General features: G+C 36.8%; 1 protein-coding gene across 1 annotated transcript in view; it reads left to right on the top strand.

Moving 5' to 3' along the window:
• Nucleotides 1-25734, top strand: part of OSBPL10 (oxysterol binding protein like 10) — a 111295-nt gene that overhangs the window by 29222 nt on the left and 56339 nt on the right. Inside the window, exons 2-4 of the mRNA XM_079301440.1 lie at nt 1776-1957; nt 3678-3757; nt 13777-13968. Coding sequence (XP_079157566.1) covers nt 1776-1957; nt 3678-3757; nt 13777-13968 — 454 coding nt within the window. The remainder of the gene's footprint in view (nt 1-1775; nt 1958-3677; nt 3758-13776; nt 13969-25734) is intronic.

Below are 25734 nucleotides of genomic sequence, written 5' to 3'. Positions count from 1 at the left end.
AGAATGAAATAAATTATTTGTACCTGAACACTAAAAGGACAATGAAATTATAATGAGGATGCACAGGCTCGGATTGAACATCATATGAAGTCTAGACTTGTTTGCTGAGCTCAGGGTTGATGAGGGGAAGCATTAGCTCTAGGGTCAAACTACTCAAGGGTGTGGCATCACTTCTGTCTAGTGCTCTGCTTTTCCTCTTGAGTATGTAACAAATATTCCCAAAATACCTGGAAAATGAGTATGAGCAAAATTAAAATTTACTATGAAATATGCAAGTCGGACTTAAAAAAAAAAAAGTTTTCCAATTCTGCTGTTTTGCACTGCATTTAAGTGCATTATTTTCTCCTACTAAGCAACCTGAAGAGAAAATAATTGTTTTTATAAGTGGAAGAATAGTACTGTAAAATAATTTAAAAGTCAAACACAAAAGGAAGGTTATGAACCAGTACAATACAAGTCAGTAAGGTAATCTGAAATTTTGGCAGTTTCCTTTTAGGGCATGCTTATTTTTAACTCTGCTATTGAAAACGTGCTTGTTATTCAGCTTGCTATTCGTCTAGTCCTTCTTTGTGTCAAAGATAACCTGTAGAGGGAAGGTGATGTGATGTGCTACATGTTTACAAAAGGGAGGCTTTCCATTTGTTTCTTGAGGAAAAGGATGCAGAAGATGGAGTCAGGGCAGAAGTGAAGGGTGTAATGATGCACTAGCTTAAAATTCTTTGGGACAGTCTTGTTCCTCTGTAGCAATTGAAAGAGAATTTGATCTTTGCTCTGATGCAAAGGCCATGGCAGTAGAGAGTTAAGCATAACTGCAGCAAAGGAAGGGGTCCCAAACAGAATATCTGGACTGTAAATCTTAGGCAGTAACTGCTTGCATCATGTCCAGGCTTATTTGGTGTGAATAAAGAAAGGAGCAGACCACCAACAATAACTGTAGGCTGTGAAGACAATCCTGGAAATGTTCTGTAATGGGAAATGGGAAAAGATGTTCTGTATTGGGGATACTGTGAAAGAGCTAAGCAAAATTTGGTAATTAGCAAAGTTGGGATGTACATAGTTACGGAAGTCTGAATAGTCACAGTTTCTGAAATACTGTACCCAAATTCTTATGATCTATGGTAATCTTATCTTAGAGGAAAATTAACAAATATTGTGCATTACAAATACCCATGTTAGTGGGATTAGCCACTAGGGGTGTTTTTTTAGAAGCAGCTGAGGGGGTTGACCTGCATTTGGGTGATCTTTGCTCTAGTCTCTTGAGGGTTATAGTAGATTGATCTTCATGTGAGCCAGGAGATTGCTGTCTGTTCCCTCTTGGTCAAGGGTTGGTGTTAAATAATTGTTCTGTTTAGTAGCTAGAAAAGTTCCAGAGGGAAATGAAACTTAGGATCTGTGCTGTTGTCAAAGATGGATTTATTTGTTGAGGAAAGGAAATATTTTCTACTCTTGAGACTAATATGCCAACTTTGAAATATCTTCACTTTCCTTTAGTGCACTTGGGCAACCCAGTTAGTTTACTTTTTGTTTGTATGATCTTTCAGTCCTAGGTATTGGTTTATTGTGAAATGGCATGTGTTATGAATAAAGGAATAGGTTGCCTACCCCTGAAAAGCCAAGCCTAGTAACAGTGCGTTATTGAACTGTAATTAGAAACATTACTTTAACCTCATTTGTATATTTATTGTCTTGCTTTAAGATCAGTCTGTGCCCTTTGTTTGGCAAGTGCATAAATAACTTCTGTGGAAATGCTATATGCTTGTAATTTCTTTCAACAGGTACTTTGTGCTGGACTTTGAGACGGGGATTCTTCAGTATTTCATGAATGAACAAACTAAAAACCAGAGCCCAAAGCCACGAGGAGCCTTGTCTTTAGCTGGAGCTATAATATCGCCCAGTGATGAAGTGCCACACATGCTGGTGGTCTACTCTGCTAATGGAGAGATGTACAAGTTGAGAGGTACAGTGCTGCTCACAGTGCCAGTGGAATTATTCTCTTCCACTCCCACTTCTGCTTATCTTTTCTCATGTCTCATTTCTCTTTTCCTTCCCTGTGCTGTCAGAAGTAGTGACTGTACTTTCTTACTACACAGTGTGTTTTAAAATACAGTGGAGGAGCAATCTGGAGTTAAGTACATGTGACTTGACAATGTACAGACTTCCAGGGATGGAAGGTACTGTGGCATTTTGATTGAATTCTATATCTTACTTGAAGAAGAAGGAAGGAAGAAGAAGCTGCTTTCCTTGCTGTCCACAGCATAACATTTGTTTTCTAATACTGTTCTTCCCTGCCACCATCCTGCAGATAATGTGCAGTAATGAATCTGATGATGGGAAAGAGAGAAAGAAAAAGGGAAGGGAAAGGAGAAAGGAAAAATGCCAATGAGAGTCTGCTAAGATATTACATAATCAGTCTTGAAGTAATTGAATGCTCAATGGGAATGAGCATAATGTTTTCCCTTCCCTTGTTCCCAAGTATAAGACAGGCAATATAGGGTATATAGGAGTTACTTTGGAATATTTATAAATAAGGAAGGAAAAAGAGGCAGTGTTCTGATTTTAAGATATTTTCAGTATGTTTGATTATTATGCTTCCAAATCAAACTCATTTTTAAAAAATAAACTGTTACTAAATATATATATATATATATACATAATGCAAGAAGTATTCTTAGTTTTTATTTTGACCACAGTTTGTCAGTTGTCCAGCAGGACTGAGCATGCAGGAGTTCCCTGTGGTGCAGTGTGTTGCTCTTACATACACAGAAGAATTCAGAAGCACCCAGGGAGAATTTCTGTTAAAACACTTTGAAAGTTGCACAGCTAGAAATCAGGAACCCTTGTTATTTCATTATGCTTTTTCAATCACTTGAAATTATCAAATGCTTACAATATGCTGCTTTTAATTTAATGATGTCTGTGAATTTGATTAAAATCAGTAAACAATTTTTATGTGGAGTCAATAGCCATTAAGATACTCAGTAGCAGAAGAAATAAGAGGAAATATTTACTGAAATTATCAACCCTGTATTGCCATTCTTAATGAGGATCCCTGTAGTAGTTGTTTAAGAAAAAAGCCACTCTTCTAAACCTTACTGTATTACACACGAACCATCTGAGACAAACTCTTCAATAATTTTTAAAGCTGGTTTTTAAAGATGTGTGGGGGAAATTGTGATGTTTACTCCTGTGTCTTTAAGTTGCATGTGAATGACATGGGTTTAGAGAGAGATTTAGCTGAACTCCATTAAAAGAGAAGCACTTAAGTACCTGGGGACCTGGTAGCTTGTCTGGTAGCTGATTGACAACCCGAGTGTAGAGCTTTTATGGATTTAAATGCTGTGATGTGACCCTTTGCCTTCACAAAGACAGACAAGTAAAACAAAAGAGGACGAAAAATTTTGAACAAAAATATCTTCTTGAGGTAGGTAGTTCTGCTTTTGCTAACATGTAAAGGAGATAACTGTGAAGAAGACTCAGAAGCTTATTTCTTCCAATTGGCCTCCTAAGTACAGGTTTAGATGTGTTGCTCAGAAAAACTGAAGTGTACTTACGTAGCATCAATTAGGATTTATACTGCATCCTAATCAATAATTAATCTTTCCTGCTCTGTCACCTCTTGTGCAAAAATGTGTATTGATTTATGTGTGATAGCCTGCATTTTCTTCTTTCTCTTCTAGCTGCTGATGCAAAGGAGAAACAGTACTGGATAACTCAGCTTCGATCCTGTGCCAGGCATCACAAGGAAAGTGATTCTAAGGTAAATAATTAAGAGTGAGAAGTAATTATTATGTCTTGAGTGGAGTAGGTGAAGATTAGCATAGCCTGGATGATTGGCTGCTGTAGTGAGTGGGTTGATGTTCAGATGGTTTTGAGTAAAAGCAGCAAGCTGTCATTTGTCACTAACTGGAGCAGGCTTGAGTCAGTTTGGGTGATCTTAGTAATGATACATTTTCCTACTTATGACAAATTAGTGAATTGCATGGGTAATTGAGTTGCTGAATCAACCATTTATTAATAAATACCATGTGATGTCCTGATTAGTATTAGAAGTGTTAACTAATATAGTTTTATTTAATTTTATGAAATTTAGTGACTTTTATTATAGGAAGCTTCAGATAGATGTTAGCAGCAGTCAGTCTTCATCTTCTTTACTAAATTGGAAGGAGCTCATCATATGAAGTTTTATTATTTACTTCTCTTTGCAACTAATTTTCCACAGTTTTTATCCTCAAACAGCTAAATATGTTGGGTAGCTGAAAAGACTGTGTAGACTTAGCTAAATAGTGGGTTGAGGCTGTCTCCAACCTCAAAGTAAAAATGGCATGAACTGTGGTACAACTAAAACCCTTTTTGAAGGAGAATTAAGTTGCTTGAGTATTCCAGTACTTTTAAAATTCTTATTCATTGGAATTCAATATAGTTTTTATATGGATGTGGTCCAGTACTACTCAGGTGCAACTCTATTTGATCAGGGTACTCTTACAGTTGCTGTTGATCTGCCACTCCTGTGCCAGATAGTGATTCCAACTTTTTATACTCAATTGTCATCACGGAATTATTCCTCAGAATATTTTCTGATCACTTCTGAAATGCATTTAAATGTTTAGCATCTATAATTTAACTGTGATGAGGTGGTAAAACTGCTGTTCAGTCTCTATGATATTGGTGACTTGTGCAATGGCATAATGCTTCTTATACTTCTACACTCTATTAATTTTCATAATATTTCTTATTACTGGTATTGTTTTTATTCTTTTCCTGCTTGTGATAATGATTCCATTTTAATAGTGAAATTTTATTTAGAATGGCAGTAATTTAGTTGAAGCTGATTTTTGTAGAACTGAAGCTGGGATCATATTTCCTCCTTAGGTAAACACTGTTGCACTTAGTAATAATTTCTGTTCAGACTACTTTTCCATGTTGAGCTCCTTCAACAGGAGTAGTATCTACCAATTTTCTTCTGAATTCATTAGTGTGTCATGAGAAAAATTTTGGTGTTACTACAGTGAAAATAAAGAGCAATTAGTAGAGATCCAAAGAAAGCAAACAGAGTTTTAGAAATTATCAGGAAGAAAAAGGGATAATACTTAGACTGCTCTAACTCTCTCAAATACTTGTCATGAATACTTTTATCAGTACCTTCCATTTCTGAAATGAAAACATGGAGTGGGGAAAATGAAGTACTTTTCCTCATATTTGTTATTCTTCTGTACAGGATGAACTCTGTGTGATGAAGTTTGACTTCACTGTAGTCTTTTTTTTCTGACGATGAAAATGGAAAGGGCAAATCAGTATAGTGAGTTCTCTGCAGTGGCTGAGTAGGAAGTATTTGCTGACTGTTAATAATATTGGTATGGGGAGCCTCAAAGAAAAGCAGTTGAAATCAGGCAAAACAAAAAACAAAAAACAAGCCCCAAAAAGGCATGAATAGAAAGAGGAGAATACTTTGGGATGCTTTTGGGATGCCAAAAGTGTCTATAGATTTGAGAAGTATTTGAAAAGTAAAATTTTATTAGAAGTCTTGAGTAAATGAGTGAGAGACTAGTAAATACAGTTTTTGTCACAGAAGATCTAAGGCACAACTTCTGGAAACAGGAAGGCTTTAGAATGGGGACCATCTTACTGATTTTTCTTGAGTATTCTTGCATAGTCACCAACGATGCTGTGGTTTGCTCCTGGTTCTTATGCTCATTGTACAAGAAAATAAAAGCATTTCCTTAACTGAGGTGTGGTGGACATGTGTAGCAGAGGCACTAAATGAAAGAATGTTTCAGCTAGTAGGAAGAGAGCTCTTGCATTTTTCTTTAAAACCAATGAGTTACAGAAACTTGGCATAGGAAGTTGCAGTATAGATGTACTTTGGAATAGATATGTTTTAATTAGCTAGAATCTGTTGAGTATAAAATAGAAAGCTGAAGAAAACAATTCTTCTTAGTTCTGTTACAAATCAGACTAGGTCACTGTTCACTTGAAATATTTGTTAGTGAAGCACTTTTAATTCTCTGCTTTTGTAAGCCCCAGAGCAAATAGAGAATATCTATCTTCTGTATTTTTAAACTTAGTAGTCCAGAAAATAAAATGTTGGGAATGTGCTTCAGTGAGACCACTGATGACTCTATTTCTTACTTCAAAAGTGGACTTGTAGCAATTTTATGCTTACCTGTTCCTAGAAACCTTTCTTGTGACAAGATTTCTCTCTTGTTTTGAATATGCTTTTTTTCCTTTTCCACCTCCTATTTTCTTAGTCCTGGCTTTAGCCCTGCATATAGTGCTAACTTGAATTTCACCTACAAGTACGTTTTAAAACTTCTCTCTGTTTTTCCTTATTAAAGGAAAGGATCAAAAGCTAGAATGCTACAATAATTAGACTTTGGGGATCAGATATTGTTTGTAAGGTAGCAATCCTTCACAGAAATTTCAGAAACTAGAAAAAAACCCCCTGCATTTCTCTTCTTTTAATTTTCTTTTTTTGTGTTCTTTTCCTCTAAGTTTCTTCATATCCACTGCCTGGTAGGAGGTAAGAGAAGCAAGAACTGCTTCATTTCTTTGTGGTTTTTTTTTTCTTTCTCTTGAAGATGATGGTACTTTATGCTAAATTATTATTGGCGTGGGAGTAGAAACATGCTCTTTAAAATATTTCAAATTTACATAAAATAGCATTATGCTATTTTTAGCCACCTTACTGTTTCTTTTGTGTTTAGCTTAGGGTCTGAAATTACATAGAAAGGTCTCTAATGACACAGAGATGGGTATATGTTTGGCTTACTTTTGCATAGTCAAGGACTTTGCAAAAATCTGTGGTTTTGGGTTTTGTTAAAATAGCTCTTCCATTGATAGCACTGTTGAGATTTGTTATTCTGCTGGCTGCAGGGCTGGATCTCTTTATTCCTCCCTCTCTGTATGCTTTAAGGGCTGTAGTAAGTGAAAACTGCAAGTTATCTGTCTCTCATTGTGTTCTGAGCTTCTGGAGTTTGAATAGATTCCAAGCTCTGTCTCTGCTGGGAACAGCATCTGGAAAGTTGGAATCTTTTGGAGTGTTTGCTCCCAGCTTCTTCTGCAGCTCAAATCCACCTTTTTCACAGGAATACTGAGGTGCAGAAATTTCTAGCTGTTCTTTAGGAGTCATATACTTGAATGGGCTAGAATGGGAAGTGAAAAATATGCAGTGAGAAGTATATTTTATGTTACACAGGTGGGATATAGTTTAAATGTGAAAATAATAATAATGAGATAACCAGGCAAGAGTGGGAAGGTTCTGAAGAATTCCAGCAAAGTAACTCTTAGTGACAGGTCATTCATGCTGGAGAGAGAACACATTTTTAACTCTTGAATAGATGTTATTGGAAGGGAATTTGTAGAAAAGCATGATAATTTGGAGGATGTTTTTGAAAGCTGAAGCTGTGTCGCTGTTTCTGTGAAATACTTAGAGATGATCATTCCTTCTTGTTGCACTGGATCTAGATCAGCATTAGTTTCCTTTCTTTTTCAAGCTACTGCCTGCTTCAAAATGCTGCTGAATGACTAGCTGTCATGACTATTTTTAAAGCTTCAGCTGGGGATTGGAATGGTGGAGGAAATTAAATAGGGAAGTGATTGAAAAAAGAAAGAAAAAATTGTATATTAAACACTAAATTTAGTTGCATCCTAATGAATGGTCCAAAGGTGAGCAGTACAGTTAATGAGTGGATGTGACATAAGCTAAGTCTCTGACTTTCTTTTAATTAAATTTTACATGGTAATGACAAAAGCAGTAAAAGAAAAGTGTTTCTGGCAAATAATTCCCATGCTGTCAGATAGTCTTAATATTCTTGGTATTCCCATGCAAGTCTCATTTCACTTAATTACAGTTTGCTCAACCTCTGTAAGTGCCAAATCAACTGTATTGGAAGAAATCTCCTGTCTGGATAGGATTGCTGGTTCTTTGAGACTATTTTAAGTGAATATTTTGTACAAGCTTTAATTAAAGCATTAGTCAAATTTGAATTCAGTGATATAAAATGCTTTCAAGAAGGAGTAGGCTTATGCATAATTTCTGTAGTAACTTGCAAGGACAATTTTGTATCCAGAAATTGTCACAAGCTTTTTAGTTTTTCTGTTTCATACACCTTTTTTTCTTGACTATTTAATGATGATGGCTGTAAAAGCACTACTGAAAACGAACACAGGTTTTTAAACCAGCCCTTAGTGCCACTGTGTAGATTGGTTGCTGGATTTGCATATAATCCTTGTATATCTCAGTGTGTCTGTATCAAGAATGTGACAGGGAGCAGAACCTTTATCTTATGAAGTTGGTTCTGAGCTCACGTGGTAACTTTCAGCTTAGGTCTGTGTTAGAGTAAGGACAAACTCTCCTTTGTTTCAGCTTTTGGGTTGGAGCTGCACAGTGAGCTAGCTGCTTAAAATTGGATGGTCTGGATTCATCTTTAAGCTGAGCTCATTTGCTGATTGCTTGCAGCTATAAATTGCAAATCAGTTCCCTTCCTTCTGCTGGCGCCTTTTGTGTGGGTTTTGTTGTGTTTCCCGTTCTTTGTTAACTTGGGCAACGGAAGTAGAAAAAATTGCATCCTACTAAAAAGAACTTGACCAGCTCTCTAAGGAATGTGGGGATCTGTCTCTGGTTCTCTACTTGATTACCTCCTGGAGTAATGGTGAGAAAAAAAAAAAGTCCAAACTGGCCCCTTTCAAGTGTCAGGTGCAGTAGCAGTTTGGCCATTATGTGAAACATCACCTGCAGGAATGCCTCAAACTTAATAGTTTTATCGAATTGTTATGAGGCAGATGTGCAATTTTTCTCCACAGCTGGAAGGATGACTATCACAGATCTTTGGTTTTTTCAACTGCCTTTTTGCCTTAATGAGTGGCCACAGAGATCCTTTTACATTTTTAAATGGATCATTGTCTGGGTATTTTTAACATCTGCATGGTAACTTTTCACAAAGCCAAATTAGTCCTCCGTGTTGTTTTGGTTGTTCTGTGCACGTCAAATTACTTTGTCTTTTGAGCTTCACTGTTCCCTCTCTTGGTGTGCTTGTCTGCTTCCTCTTCTCATCCCTGACCTATAGAAGTCAACTAAAGAATGGCACTTCTAATTGAAATATGCACTGAAATCCTTACAGTAGTGAGGCTGAGAGGGAAGCTGTGCTTGACTGTTGATAGGTGTATTTGACATCTTTTTTCCTCCCTTTGAAAGCTTCATGAAAATAAGAGTTGCTCACTGCTTATAAAATCTTTCTACAGAAATAGAAGAAAATCAATTTAGGATTGAATATGGTAAAATGATTCTTGATGAAGAAAAGATTTTTTTGATAGAATAATTATCATAGTCTCTTGCTTAAAAAACAGATGTATATTGCCTTACTGAAAATGAGGAAGCAATATGATATTCTACCAGAAAAGTTACTACCATAGATGGTACTTGACAGAAATGTGCAAAACTTCATAAGCTGGTCCCTTTGCAATGCTGAAGCTTGGATGTTATGTAGATTTTGTAATTTGCATTTTAATATTTGTGAATGATTATGATGTAAATGAAGCAGAACTGTGTCTACATTTATCTTTTATCAGTGTTTGTTTACTTAGGATGCATTGGAAAAGAAGTAGATGGGAATCAAAACACTGAATGGTGGTGTCTCAAAATTGTAATTACTTTCTGATAGCATGTGACTTCCCATAGCTCTAAAGCTGCATGCAGGGATTGGTTTTCTGCTGTATATATGCAGAGGAGTAAAGGAGTGTCATTTTGGTAATTATTATTATGAGAAAAACATCTGTGGCACAGTTCCTGTGAAAATGATGATTATCAATCATAAGCAGATATGACAATTTACTTCAGAAATTATTTTATTGATCTCTGGAACATTGCATTTACTTTCCAAAATAAACAAAATTGTTTGCTTCTGGTAAACGGTGAAGAACACTTCAGCTTCTTTGTGAACAGGAAGAAAAATCTCCTGGGAGAATGAGTCATGAAAACATTACTATAGTTCGTACTTACTGTTCTGAAATTCCATTATTTTAATTGTTAGGATTTTTGATATCCAAATAGAAGCATTCATTGCACTGTTTTTTTTTATCTTAGAGATGGACAAGCTACTAAAATTAAAATCTTAACCCAAATCTGTTTTAGCTAAGCATAGTTTAGCTAGCTTTAGGTCATAAAACCCATATGAATGCAAGTTGCAGATTAATCTTTTATTAACTTCTTTTTTATTCTTTTATTGGTTTCATTTTATTAGCAGGTGAACTGTTGGTACAATGGTAAAATGTAGCCTCAGGAAAGAAAATTTGCAGTCCTTTTGGAATGCTTCAGCCTGTGGATTTCTTGACTCATTATTGGCACCATGCATTACTAATTGTTGAAGAGCTTACATCTTCCTTTCATCAGACTTTTCAGTTATTTAGTTGTGAGCCAGAAAGCAGTGAGACCAAAGAAAATTACATATGATAATAAAGTGGGGCAGATCAGTCATATGAGCAGTGCTGGGGGAAGAGAGGGGAATTAGGCACAAAGGCCCATCAGTTACTGTCATTGCTTTGATTTCCTGTGAGAGTGACTTTAATGGCTGTTGTAGTATGATTTATAATGAGTGCTTTTAGCAGTGGAAAACTTTGCACAGGTTTTCACATTTAAAAGAAATGGAAAATTCTGATCTTTGCACAGCTGTGTGTCAGTGCAAAAGGGATGCTTGTCATTCCCAGTGTTTAATCTCAAGAAATTCTGCAAAAGAGGAGTCAAGTATTTGGCTGAGACATAGGTGTTGACAATGTGCTATAAAATTCAGAAGTGCCTTAGGGGCTGAGTGTGCAGTTCCTGGAGAGTCCTCTTCTGGCAGTGACAGGAAGAAGCTGTCAGAAGGAATTGGATGCTTCCCCCATTTTCTTGGATGCAGCAGGCACAGTGCTCTGGTGCTGTTCTCTGTGGCAGTGAAGAAGTGGAGTCCAACTTGAAAAGGTTTTGAGTGGTTGTAAAAACTGTCTCCTACAGACATTCACATGCATACTGGCTGTGACTGATTTTTCAAGTTTTAAGTTGTAAATTTTTGTGTTTGTCATGGGGCCTTGCCTAGAGATAGCTTCATGGGTAGCCAGAGGCCCTGGTACTGGTATAAAGGGACAGAATACAATGAGGTGAGGGGAACTTGCTTACAGATATGTCGAAGCTGGTATGTAGGTCTGATACTTGTCACAGACAAGACTATGTATGTATGAATTCCAGATTGCCAGTCTCCCTGACTGGGTGAGCTACATAGGATTGGTGACTCTTCTGTGCAGCAAGGAAAAGCAGAGGGCTCTAGGAGACTCTCTGGCAGAGGAGATATCTTCCTGGAGATCCCAAAGCTCTGTGCCTTGCCCTACATCTGAGCTGAGTGTCAGGTGCACCAGGCAGTGGACTGTGGGCAGCCCTTGCCAGGCTGTGCACCTGTGTATGTAGAGATTTGGGTTTACCTGGTTTCTCTGTAGCAGGGCAGCCTTCTTGAGCACCACCCACGGCTGAAACTAGAGATGAGCTCTTTTTTGTTTTTTTCTCTCCTGCTCCACTGATCCCTAAACTCCATGCCCTAAATGACTGTTCATCAGAAATTGCTGTGAGCTGCCACATACCTTGGCAAAACTTAGGAAGAGCCATCTTAAATGCACTGTGGTTCCACAGTGTGAACCAGTGCATGGATTTTTCCATGCATGAATATTGTTTTCTTTTAAGTGAAACTAATGGGAAAACTCACTGTTTTACATAGCTGCTGTTTGTTTGAATCTTAGGATCTGTTCAGCAATATGAAAGTAGCAGCTGTGTATTTTTATTCTTGTGATAGAATGGTACTAAAATGTCAGTGAATCTCAAAAGATTTCATTCTAAAACAAAAATAACTTTTATTAACCTAAAAGAGAAGTTGATTTTTTCAATTAAAAATAAAACTGTTTTGTTCTTCCTTTAACCCTAATTTAGTTTATAAGGATTGTGATGCTAGTTGGTTTGGAAAACAAACATTAGTGAAGTGTATTCTGCTCTTATATACTAAGAATACCCTTTTTCTCTGGAATATATGTTTGAGAAAGGAAATGCAGTTTCTCTCCTCCTCTTCTTTCTCCCAAATACCTTTTCCTCTGGCTCTTATTTTAATTGTAATTATGTCTAAGCCATGCTCTTTCAAATGGAAGATGAATTATAAACCTAGCAACCTTCTGTGCCCTTCTGACAAATTACACCTCGTGCTGCTTTTTTGCCTTAGAGTCAAATCCAGTTTTAATGCAATTGTGATTTATCAGCCAGGGTAGATAATTTTTGAACAAATGATTATTATTGTAATCTTATTGGCCATGGTAGTAAAGAATATATTCATTTTAAAAATAGTCAGACCATCATTCTTGAAAGCATTTGTAAATGTTACGTCTAGACCAATGGAATAATAAGTATTTCTATGAGATTAGTAGCTCTTTGCACGCTGGCAATGTGATAACCCATTTTTTAAACCTTCAAAAAGTCTAAAGTGTAGTTTTTTGTGTGGCGGTGGCAGAAGCATTGTTTCACTCCTCCTTGGCAGTGCCAAATAATCTGCCTTGTCCTTTACAGTCAGTGTGGTGGTAACATGAGGCCTGATTTTAACTGCAGTGCTAATGGGAACCTTTTCACCTTGATTTGAAGATTACCACAGAATTGCAAAAAGTGACCTGTAAGGTGTAAGAAGAGAGATAATACCCAAGGAATACTTTTGTATACTCACCAAAAGGCTCAGGAGAAGTACCTCATGTTGATGGTGACTGTCTTAGCAGTGTTGTAGGTTGCCATTGTTATTTGTGCAGAGTTAGGAGGAGAGGTGGAAGGGTGTTTTACTCAACAGGCTGTGTATTTTCTTCACTGTCTTAAAGTGCTGCTTAATGTTACTCTCTGAATTGGTTTGTGTTTCACGAGGTAAAAGTTATTCTGTGTCGGTTTTAATCTTACAGATGCAATCAACAATTCAAACAAAAGGGAAAAACTTTCTTATATTGCACTTTTATATATGATGTCCCATGGTGATCTGGTGCCCATCTGAGCTTGATTGAGAATTGGTCCTACAGACCTCCAGGATAACTTGTGTTTGAGGTCTGTGGAGAGCAAACTTAGATAGCAACACTGACAGATGGTTAGATAAAACCCAAATGTCCTGACTGATTTTATGAGTTAAAAGTATTTATACTGCAGGTACTGTTGGAGACTTATTTCTGGCCTTTTTTGTATATTGGGTTTATCCCAAGCTTACTCCAAAATGTGTTTATTTCTTTAAGCCATGTTTTGATTCAAATGTTAGTGTTTAATTGGTGTGTGGATTGGCCTTGCCCAAATTGCACCTCCTCTGATGTTGAAAACAATACTACACTATTTCAGAAGTTCATCAAATGAAGCTGTTAAGATTTTTTTTCTTCCTTGCTGTTCACACAAATTTGGTGAATTGTAGATCAATGGTTTCTTTAAAAATATTTGTGTTGGTGTTGTTGCTCCATCTGTAAAATCTTTCCTAAGCTTTCCTAAAAAGTAGGATTGTAAGAACTAAGCAGTATATTGTTATGTAAGAATTGGTGAAAATTTTTGCAAAGACCACTTTCAGGCAAGCCAAGAAACAAAGGCAATAGCTCTGATGTTTCCAAGAACATCTCTGCTGAGCCATGCATATGGTCCTGAAGTTACACCTCCAAATTTAGATTTGTGAGAAAAATAGAACAATACAAATGTATAGCCTGAATTGTAATTTTTTACTTGTGTAAAGGTTGCTAATACCACAGTCCTATTGCCTGTTCTAGAGCATCTCATCCTCACGAAGTAGAAGCTCATCTCTGCTGCCACCTGGGACAGTTAATTCTGCATCTCCAAGTGGCCAGAAATACACGAATCAGAGTGGGCCAACTGTTGTAACCATCACACATCACAAATCACCTGCAGCCGCTCGGAGAGCGAAGAGCCAGCGATCTGGTCAGCTCCACGAAGTCAGAGAGGTAAGAGAGCTGCTGTTTTGCTGTAACTTGGAAGTTATTTTGCTTCAGAAATAGCACTGTTGAGTCTTTTGAGTCTGACAAGTGAATGTTTTCTCTTTGTTTCCAACTGTACAACTGCTTTGTTTTGATCCCCTTGCTGAGCAGGAGGTGGGCTTTAGGTCTGGTTCAGCATCAGGTCAGGTGTTTACAGATTTTTTTTATGCTGATGTTAAAATTGGTGTGTGCACATGCTTAAAAGTGAAGTAGATTGCCAGCAACTCCCAGACTCTGCAGTGATGTTGCAGTACTGGAGGAAAATCTCTTTGAAGCTGTGTGCAGCAATACCTTTCAGATTGGGAAGTGGGCCCTGAAGCATTTATATATAGCTGGAAAAAAACCTACTTGAATAAGTCTGATGAATGTGTGAATGAAGGTGTAGCTCCCCACACTCAGCAGTTTGTTGCTATACTGCTGTAGTTTTAACTTTGTGTCAAGTTTATATTCCTGTCCTTGCAAAGGAAAAATGGTTTGTCTGTATCAAGTGAGTGAAAACCAGAGAAGAAAGCTTGTTTCTTTTAAAGCCTGTCTGTACCAGTGTTTAAGAAATTTAATTCATGCTGATTTAAGTCTATCTTCCAGACAACAAAAATAGTACAGAATTTTAAGCTTAAGTAGTATGGCAGATTTTCACAGAACACACTTTCATCTTTCATCCCTTACTATTTTTTGGTTTGTCTTTCATGTTAAGAATTTGAATAAATATTTTGGGACGTGCTCTCCATGAAGGCTTAAATTGATATCCTGAGGAGGAATGCTTGTTTTTCTTCTAGTTAACATGAGAAATAAAGAACTCACTGTCTGAATGTCACCCACATTTTCTTTACATTATAGAAAACACACCTCTGTTTATTTTTTATAAAAATTTCTTGTCTTTGTGTATCAATCATCTCCCTCAGGTTGTTTCTAGTGTACTAAATGTATTTGCTTTCATAGGTTGAATTCAGAGTGCACCTTAAACCTATTAATAAAATAAACAGTGGGAGCTGTTGCAATTTTGTCAAATGAAGCCGAGTAAGGCTGAAAGCAATTTAAAAGAGAGTGTTAGTGTATGTGCTGATCATAATAAGTTGGGAAGGGAAAAAGCCATCAGTTGTAAAGAACTACATCTGGAAGAAATAAATACTAACCTATAGTAAAACAATGAGAAAGAGGTCAGGTATCATCCCTGCAGAAAAGGCCAGTGAATTGCTGACTCGCTTGCGGTGTATTGCAGTGTGATATCATTCAAAAAAGGTATCTATTGCAGGACTTCAATCTGTAATGATGAAAGGTAATTATTTTGTTCTGTTTGATGTGAACAGTACCTAAGCTGCAGCACTAACTCCTTTTAGAGGGCCACAAAAAATAACAAAAAAAACCCCTCAGTCATTGAAGATATGGTAATGGCTGAAAGAAATGAGTGCTTTTCAGGGAGAGAAAATGGTACTAAGATGAATGATGCATAAGCAAATTTCATAAGAGGATGTGTGAAGTTTACCTTTTTATGTGTTGGATATTTTGTGTGTGTGTGTGTGCAGCTTCCTAAAGAAGAGCATGTGGAGAAATCTGACCTTCTGCCCTCTTTCCCAGTCTTGTGTAAAAAGTGGCTGCTTAACTGATGTTGTTCCCATCTTGTGAAAGTTGGGGACAAGTTGTGTCTGTTTTTTCCACATTAAGGAAGCAAATTTTATTTCAACATCATGCTGTCTGCACTGTCTTCTGTCCCTTTTTCCAGAGTGAATGCAATAGACTTGGGTATATGATACCTGTGTTTTCAGGGAATATCTTTGCTCCTTATATGAGTCAATCAGTGACTGTTAGATCCCTCCCTGGTTAAATTTAGCAATAAAGGAGTATGTCCAGAGCCCTCACTAAAGAGTGCTTAAATCTGTTCTAGTCCTGGATTTTTTAATCTGAAAAAATGAAAAATAGGCGCTGAAAGTACAGTTTCCTCAATGCCCAAATCTTTGCTTTTTATTTGAAATGTATTTGGTATGATCTGGATGAAGGGAAGAGACTGCAAAACAATTATAGATCAATGTCAGATTGAGTGATGCCACTGAAGCTCTGACTTGCAAATAAGTTTTTTTAATTTGTTCTATAAGTAGGACTGCATTAGTTAATTTTGCACCTTAAAAATACAGTTGTTGAGTCAATGGAAAAGTTGATCTGCTTCTGGAGAATGAGAGGAAGCATGCATGTGTTTTAAATTTCACAACAGTGTTATGATAGGGTAATGCTACCGTGTTATATATGAGATCTTTCATAAATAATAATGCTGCAGAAGAAGGCATCCTTCATTTGGCACATGTGGTGTTTTGTAGCTTGGACAATGTTCCTGAGAAAGTTGTATTTGAAATTGCTGCTCAATTCTGAACTTTTTTGATCTGGCTGTATTATTCAGAAAAAAGTGAGGTGTCTCTCCATGTTGCAAATAGGGCAGAATATACTCCTATATTTTATATAATGCAAGATGTTTGGTAATACTTGATTGATCTCTTCCCCTTCTTTTTACTTCATAATAAGAATAAACAACACAGAATAAATGATATTTCCTTCTGTAGTTTGTTCTGGTTAATTCAGTTTTATTTTTAACAGGGTAGAGAATTTTAGCATGAAATTAATTGTAGCAACGAGGTCTATTGAGCACCAAACTGACATGCAAAATCATATAATTGTAGTAAATATAACTTTCTAGGTCTGCAAAATGACACATGTAATAAGTGTTTCTGTTGTTAAATTGGGATTTCACCTTTTTTCTGAATTTTGATGAGTTAAAATTGAGCATAAGTATGGAGCTTTTGACTGCTATAAAGAATTTATGTTTTAATACTTGACCTACTTTTTTATAGTGTTGGAATTGAAAAGGTGCTCAGGAGCATTACTTTTCATCATAATGTAATTATTTATGGTGCTTAATATTGTTTTCTTAAATCAGATTTTTGCTTATATTAACTTGGTGTTAATAGTACAGTCCACACTGATTTATGGAATGTTACATTGAAACTAAAATTAACCATACATTAACTTGCGAGAAATGATCTACATCGTGTTGCACTTTATGCAGAATAATTAGAGATACTACCTCTTTATTTGAACCATAACTTAGTGTTAAAGTGGTACTTTGAGCTAATTTTTTTAGTAAGTGATTTTTTGGTAACCTGAGTCTCTGTGGTCTTGACATTTAATTCTGTTTTTAAAACTGTGCATTTTATTATCCTGTTAGAAATTTATGATAAGAGTTATGCTTTCTGATTTCTTTACTATAGGTGGTTAAAATCAACTGGAAGGTTAAGCCAAGTGGCCACATCACACTTCATATTAAATTTTAGCTGTCATTGAAATAAATGACAGAATGATCAGAATAGTGTTTATTTTGGCTGAGAGTGTCTGACTCTTGTACAACCTCTGCCAATGTTATTACCATTGTTGTTAAAGATCCAAGAAAGAGCCAGGTGTGTTCAGATTTTGTAGTAATTTATATTAATTATTTACAGATATTTAGAGAATTAAAACTAAAAGAAGTCCAGAGAAGTATTTCTTCCCACTCCTTAAAAAATCCAATGAAGGGTTTTCGGATAATTTTGAAATGTTACAACTTTTGATACCCTGACTGGTCATCAGCATGAGTTTCTGAATATTTGGTACAGGGAAATCCAGATTTCACAGGGCCTCTACCAGTGTAACATCTCTATTATGTGCCAGTGGGCAGTTCTAGAATTTGGAAAGGACTGCTTTTTGGTAAGATGAGTCCTACTGCTTCTTGCATGTCCTCTTCCATATTTAAACAGTTATTATTTTTTCCCTCCAAGAATTATGCAACTAAGTGCATCCTTCCTTATCATATGGGGAAATCTAGGACTTGGACCTAGGGCTTCATGGACTGAGGTTTAACAGCAATTTTGGGGGGCTACAGTTGTCCAATTTTATGTGGTTACTGGGAGAAAGAGGTGATTCTAAAACATTTCTGAGGATTTTTCAAGTGAGAAGTGAATGTCTTCAGGTTACTGTAATATTTGGATAACAAAGTCAGGAGCTGTGACTTGCTGCTGTTAGCAAAAAAGGATGCTGTTGTCTATAGACAAGTGTTTGTTGGGTCACAGAATTATAGCACTGCACAGGCAGCATTGTAGGTGACAAAGGACATGCAGTGCTTAAACCACTTGGGGAGACATTCAGACTTGAAGGACTTTCACGTGTTGATGTAAAACTTTGTAGTAAATGTTTAAGCTGATAGTGGGGGAAATCTAGATGTTTTTTGATCTATGCCAGATTTTACTTTGCAGCTTTGAAAAAATCAGGTTTTGCTTTTTATTTCAATTTTTGTTGTCCTTTTATTTCTCTGAAAGTATGTATGTGGAAAGGTCGATGGATAAGGCTAATGTGAGTCCTAGCAAAAAGAATGCTGTAGCCCTAGATGTTTGGCATAGTATTGAAGTTCTGTGGGGTTGTGCAATAAGAGTGCATAAGAAAATGGATTAAACTCCTTTAACAGGACATCATGCTTAGACTGTGAAGTATGCACAAAGAACATTATAAAATCCTGTTAACAATTTAAGTGGTTTTGGAAGTATGTGTCTAATTTTGTGGTAAATTACTTTGTGTAAGTGGGGAGAAATGCTTTATATTAGATCATTGCTTTCACTGACTGTTCTCACCTTGATTTGGAGTGCAGGAAGATGAGAGCTGCTTTGTTACAAAGATGACCTTTAGGAGTGCATGAGTAATGAATCAAATATTTGCTTTTAGGAGATGAAAATGATCTCACATTCACCTAAAGTATGGAGGTAGGATGGGCTTCTGAACTGTGCTAACTTCAGTCTTTCTGGCCTAGTAATGTGGGTGCTTTTATTTGGGGAGAGCTGATAACCATGATAACCATGGACTACAGCTACAGTAGCATTGCTCAAGTCTGTGTTGCTGTGCCTTTGCTAGTCAGGTATATAACTAGTTACCTAAAATCATGTCCATTTTTCTTTCTAGATATGTTTTAGTATAAGAAGTTACTTTGTGATGTTTTCTTTGTGGCAGTTTGTGGTTGATTCTTTGGATCTTCCTGCATTTCAAAACTAGTATAGTAAATACACTCTAGACAGATTTCTCAGTTGGACTGGCCAAGGCATTTCTTCTCTCATGGATACTGCAGAAAGTATTATACTGTTTCAGTTTTGAAATCCAAGTGGTCCTGTATTATATTCATTTGAGGAAATAATACAGTGGTGGCAATTTTGGAAAAGGAAGGGAGAGAATACAGGGGAGTAGCCTTTGCTAGTTACAGCTCTACAGTTTTTCCTGGACTTGTGTTTAAAATAACTTCCTCCAGTCCTCCACTGTACATAAGAAATTAGTGAAGGTTCATCCTATTGATCATCTTTTATTAAGTATATCATCATATATATAAGATAAGTAGTCTTTAACTATGGGTGGATGCTAATCACAAAATGAGATGTTACTGAAGAGGTTTCATCCTCATAACACTGCAACTATACTTTATATGGATTGTATGTATTGCACTTCCATTTGTCTGCAAACTCACTGTCAGAAAATTTTCACTTTAATTATCTGGGTGTGGAAAAGGAAATAATGTGTCCACTCTAAATCAGGTAATGTAAAAGTGCTTGGAAAAAACTTAAACTAAAACCAGTTTTTTCTCAGAAAGCAGTGGATACTTCTTGGCTTGAAGAACAGTGAAGCAGAAGAGACAGAAAACTCTTTGTGTCAGTTTTGTGTCCGTTGAAGTCAATACAACATGAACGAGGCCTTAAGCCTCAGTAGTTGCTATTTATTTGGCACAGAACATAATAGTGTAAGTTATACTGCAGCTACTGCTATTTAACTGTGCTTAGACACACTCTTCGACTTCAGAAGTGTTGGTGATACACGTTTGTGTAACAGGTGCATTTAACAGCCTCATTTGCAGCTGAGCTGGTTGATACCAAAAGGGTTGCTCCCAGCTGGGTTTGACCATGAGCCATTATGACTTGTTTAGAGACATTAAATGTGTAGCAGTATAAACCAGTTTCAAACCTAGCATGAGGTCTAAAAGGGGCAGCTGCACTTTCTTCTGAATTGGTGTTAACCTCTATTCTAGAAACCTGTGATTCTTGAACTCTACGAAAATACTGGTGTGAGCACACAGAGCTATTCTTCTGGCTGTACAGCAATGTTTGTGTGATTGCCTGCTCTTCATCTCCTTAGAGAGAAAAACAGAATTGTGAGCATGTAGAACACATGCAGTTATTTGTTGCCTTTTGTGGCAGTTTCTTTGGAAGGTGTTTGTCTTGTCTACAGTTGTCTCTTCTCCTGTATCTGATTATTCTATCTCAAGTTAGTCCTGCTAAGATCAGTAGAAATGTGTCTCCTAGGGAGGTAAATGGGATGCTTAAATCTCTGACACTCTTAGTCTAGTACATCCCAGAGTAGTGAATGTACATGTGCTTATAAAAATTATTCAGTAAGTAGTATTAACTGTCTCACTTTGTGGATGAGGAGATGGAAATTATTCTAATACCATAAACCCATTGTTATCATTACATAATGTGAGCTGAATACTTCTCTGATCTCTGAACCTTTACCTTGTGTTTGCAATACGTTTGAGGTCACTTAAGAGTGCATGTAAGTAGCATCTTCCTAAACTACCTTTTGTCCTGTGCATTTGATTTTGTATTCATGTAAAGGTTGACTCATCCTGGGTTCCAGATACCCAGGCAGGGAGAATTAAGGTTGCTATGGGAATCATAGAGCAAATGTTCTACTGAAATTACGCTGTTGGTCCATACGGGTTATGTCAAGAATGAACCTGGCTCATTATTTCTGATATTTCCTTTTACCAGCCCCCCTTCCAACCTGAAAAATATGGCTTATACAAACATGATCTTTTCAGCCTGTACTTCAGCATTGGTTGGGCATGTGCAAAGATGATAATTTTCCATCATTTAATAAATGGTAATTTATAAATTAGGGATAATACAGTATGTATGACAACTACATTCAGAAATTGCTGCAGCCTTCATTTTCTTAAGCAACTGCAGAGAAGCCAAGATTATTCTTTACAGTTATTAAAACATTTAATTGCATTTCAAGTAAATGGTAGGTTCCCAAGGGATCCTGAGAGAAGTTACATTTGAAGGGAATTCAGCCTCCAGTTTCTGTGTACCTTCAAAACATCCACTTAATTCTGCTTTATCTACAAAATTCAACTGTTTTGTTTTATGTGCATGTATAAAACAGCATAGCTTATCATATACATACTTGCATTTTTTGAAAAATACAGGGTTGTTTTCTTTCACAATTAGAGCACAAATACTGTAGATATTTAAAATCAGAGTTCTCAGTTTGAAAATTAAGCTTTAAGGAAAACATACTTCAGTAAATCTTTTCTTGGATGAGGGTGTCACATCTCATGGTCTTGTTCTCAGTGCAGGTTTCTGGGTGGCTGGCTGGTGTAGCAGTGGTTTTCACAGCAAACCCTGAACAAGGGTGGCAAGGGGCACCTTCTGCAACTCTCTAATGCAAATTACTGCTTCCAAGATACATGGGCCATTTTGTTAACCCACACTTACATGCATTTTTTTATTCAATTAAGTAGAAGGTATTTTTGAATGTTCCCAGTGGTAATATATGACAGTGTATTGTTAGGTGGCTGCCCAATTTCAAATACTAAATACAGAAAGTACTTCTGTAAATGCCTTCTAGAAGAAAGTCACCATAGAAATGGCTCATGTATTTTAAGCATAGCATTAAGTTTACATTATTATACACTTTCAGTGAGGGCTTACTATAATCTTCAACTCCTTGTGCAACACCTAAGGTACTGAATGCTACTCTAAGAAATACAGGAAACATTGTGAATTTGGAACAAATGTGAACAGTAAGCACTGTAGCTCTTAGTTATTTAACAACAGCCTGACAGCTTTTGCTACATGTTCTTACTGTAATGCTTGTCTTGCAGGTGTTGAATGCTTTGGAAATTTTGCTACATAGGTGCTTTTCAGCAGCTGCTTACCTGCTTCTTGGTTTAAATTCTGATTTTTGGCAGTATGCTTTTAAAAAATGGCTAATAAGATGATGGCTTGCAACATCTCATCCAACAATCAAACCTGAACTGCATCTGCCCAAATCTGATATATGCTTTAAATTAGCATTTTATTATAGGTACTAGATGCATATCTATCACTGATGAATTATTTTTAATTTTTATTATGGTTCATGTGTTTTTCTCTTCCCTGAGCCACTTTCTAGGCAGCATAGTCATACATTCTTACACATACCTAGCATATTTTTCTGGTGGTATCTCCTATGTTTTGGGATTACTGCTTACATTTGTTCTCCAAGAACCCCAGTTGTCTAATTGCAGTTTTATTGATGGGTCTAGACTGACAGAAACAAAGCAGATGGATGGAAAAGTTGCTGTATAAAGGTGGTTCAGCCATATTCCAGTGTGTCACAAAACGGCTACTGAAAATTATGGTGGTGTGTGTTGAGTCACTCAGGAATGATAAGATTAGATAGCCTTGATACTGACAGCTCACTGACCTCTTAGAAAATGTGAGGTGAATTGACTGAAAGATAGGAAAATAGTATCTGAACGTGAGTTTTTCTAAATGACAGGAACAAAATTCAGTTTTATGCTTGGACGCTGTAAGTTAAGTGGCTAATTGAGGGGTGGTGGTGAAAGGATCTATAAGCAGTCTTGGGAAAGGGAAGAAGCACTGGGACTTTGCATCAGAAATTTGCATATTGTATGGGATATTGGACATCTCTGAGTGGCAGTATGTATGTTTGCATATTCCCAGGTGGAATGGAATAATAATAATAATAATTTTGCATGATTCAGAGTCACTTTTTCCAGCACCAGATGTTGTGACAGAAACCTCTGCATCCTTGAAAATACTCATGTTGAAATGTGTAATTTATGTTCAACATGGCCTGTTCTCTTCTGAAGACTGATTTCACTCAAAGTCCATACCCTATCTTTTATCATTTGTGTCCTATGCTGCAGTAAACTGATAGAATTTTCCTGTGATTGCTGATGTTGACCTGATGGCTAGTAGTAACATTTTAGGAGCTCTTTGGAATGTTTGAAATTAACAAATGAGCCTAAATTCCTGATAATCAAAATATGCTTTCCAGATTAGGGCTATAGCTGTTAACTTCAACAAAATGATCCTTCTGAAGAAAAACTGCTACTCAGAAGAGCCTACAGAATAACATCTGCTTATGAGTAACATTTAATGACTTAAAATAATGACTTTGTGAGGTAATTTTTATAGTAAAATTACATAAGAATGATTTCCCACAAAGTTCTTTTTATAAACGGCTCTCAGTGCTGTATTTTGTGGTTTAAAATAGAACAGTGTGCTTCCTGCTTGGCTAGATGGCAGCCAGCATCCAAGATTTACTTGAATTTGTACATTGCTTCCTTTGCTTCCCTAATTTTATGGGTTATGGGTTGCTGGAAACAACTTGAGGTGGGGGAAAAAACCTTAGTAGCTGCTTTTTCTCTTCCCTGTGATTTTTTCCTTGCAATCCCAACTCTCTGTTCCCATTGAGTTGTGCTTGACAGTAAATGCAAAGTCTCAATAGATGGCTATTAATAGGATATGGTTAATAGAAAATACTCAAGAAAAGGGGTCACGGCAAGGGAACCCACTACTTACTAGTTCTTTTTGTACAAAATGTCATGTGTTACCCAGATACATGGAGTATTCACAAGGAGCTCTGACATAACAGGCAAAAGAGGAAAACTGTCATGTTTCCTACAACATGGGTTCACTTGGGTATTTCTAATGGCAACCAGCTCTTTTTAGAAAGATTTCACTTTTCACCTTGTGACTTGTGGAAGTGTCTCCACAAAATATTCCTGATGCTATCAGAGGAATTTTATTTTTCTCCAGTGTTTTAATACTTTGGCTTGTTTGTAAATCATCCACAGGGAAACAACATGAAGTTGATGTTGTTTTCTGAGGAAGAAGTGTTCTCCTTAGAATTTAGGCAGACAGGAGGTATTGTCAGAATAATTAAAAGATTTTGAGAGAAAGACAGGAAAAGCTTCCCTCCCCTCCCATTTTTTCCCTCTCCTGTATAATACGAAGCCACTCACAGAAAGTTGAATATATATCAGAGTATTGATTAAGACTAAAAACATTCTTTAGTTTAGAAAATCCAAGATTGTCTGTCTACTTAAATATTAGCTGGCAAAATCTGAATTTTTTTTTTGTCCTAGTCTATCTGCATGGATGTAAGGTTTTTTTCTCACCCTGGCCCCCTGTTGCTTTTCTATCATTCAGTAGCTCATTATACAGAAAGGATGCATTTAACCTTATGTCTGGGGTTGTCATGTGTGGTAAGGAGGTAGCAAAGGGAAACATTTGATTTGTTTTGGCTTGACATAGGTGGACTGTTTTGCTGAGATTTCTGAAGGCATTCTCAAGGATCCTGTCAGAACTGTTTCCATCCTCTTTACTCACCCTTTGTGTTGTTTACTGACCCTTTGTGTTCTATCTGGTGTCTCTGCTTAGCAGATATAAGAAGTGTACTTCTTTTGAAACTCAGACTGCTGAGATTGTCCTTGGGAGTGTTTTGCATGCAAGTAAAGTGTCTTCATGAAGTCCCAGAGAGCACTGACAATTACAGATATCATATACTTTTTGGTGTTTGGAGATAATTCTGTTAAATGTATCCTGTCTTTCATTCCTTTGAACTGAATGATGCTTCTGTAAAACAGGTAGTTAAGTTTGGTCAACTCCCTTTCTTGCTGAGCTTCTGCCTGTTTTAAAGGGAGGAAGGGAGCAACTTACTTTCATATACCTGAGCTGCAACCAACTGAGAATTTCTTGGAAGGGTAGATTAATTTTTCCTCCTCTGCCACTGCATGGAATGTTTAAGGCTTCCAAACCATTCAGCAAAAAAGACCTGTGTCTCCCTTTTCCCCTCTCCCCCACATCTGGTAATGTCATGGACTAAAGCAATAGTATTCAGACCTACCAAATAGGAAGTTTTACTATTGTAGTTGTGCAGCTAATAACAAGGGAGCTTGCAGGTGTGATTAACAAGCTACTGGCTAGTAGCAATGAGAAGATGTCTGTAGTTCATCAAATGATTAATGAATATTGTCTGTGCAAAAAAGAACTATATGATATTGTAAGGGTATGCAGTAGGTGTCCAAGTTGCAGAATTTGAAGATACAAAATAGGAATCAAATGTGTAAAAAAAAGAGGCACAGTTTCATGTTTAGTATATGAAAAAATTAACTAGCCAATTCAAAATTTTCATGATAGAGGTAAATAAGAGCTGCTCTGTGGAGAGTAAACCCTGTGCTGAGGTCTGTGAAGAGCTTGTAGCCCCAGGAGGTGCTGATGGCAACCAGTGGGACAGCAGCAGATTGGTAAGAGCTGAGAACAGGAAACAATTGAGTCAGCCTGCCACCTCCGCTCCCTGGTTTTCTGGTTGTCTTAGACCTGGCTTTTAGACTCAGTCCTGATGACATTTGAATTTTGCTCTGTAAGGTTTTCCTCACAAGGATCCACCCTGTGGAGCGTGTGGTGAGAGGGCTGAGCACAAAAAGCCAAAACAAAACCCTAAAGGAAATAATGTTTTGTTGGCTGAGACAATGAAGTTATGTAGCAACTGACTTTTCAGTTTTTCCTGTAACAAAGATTATGTGTTCCTGATTAGGGAAAAGACAACAAAATAGCAGATGGGGGTGGAGAGTGCTTGTTTTCATTCTCCTTTGAGGGAAAAAATTGA

Source organism: Erithacus rubecula, assembly GCF_903797595.1.
Source record: "Erithacus rubecula genome assembly, chromosome: 3".
NCBI classification, from domain to species: domain Eukaryota; kingdom Metazoa; phylum Chordata; class Aves; order Passeriformes; family Muscicapidae; genus Erithacus; species Erithacus rubecula.
The sequence above is the reverse complement of the archived record's forward strand: the minus strand, read 5'-3'. Positions and strand labels throughout refer to the sequence as shown.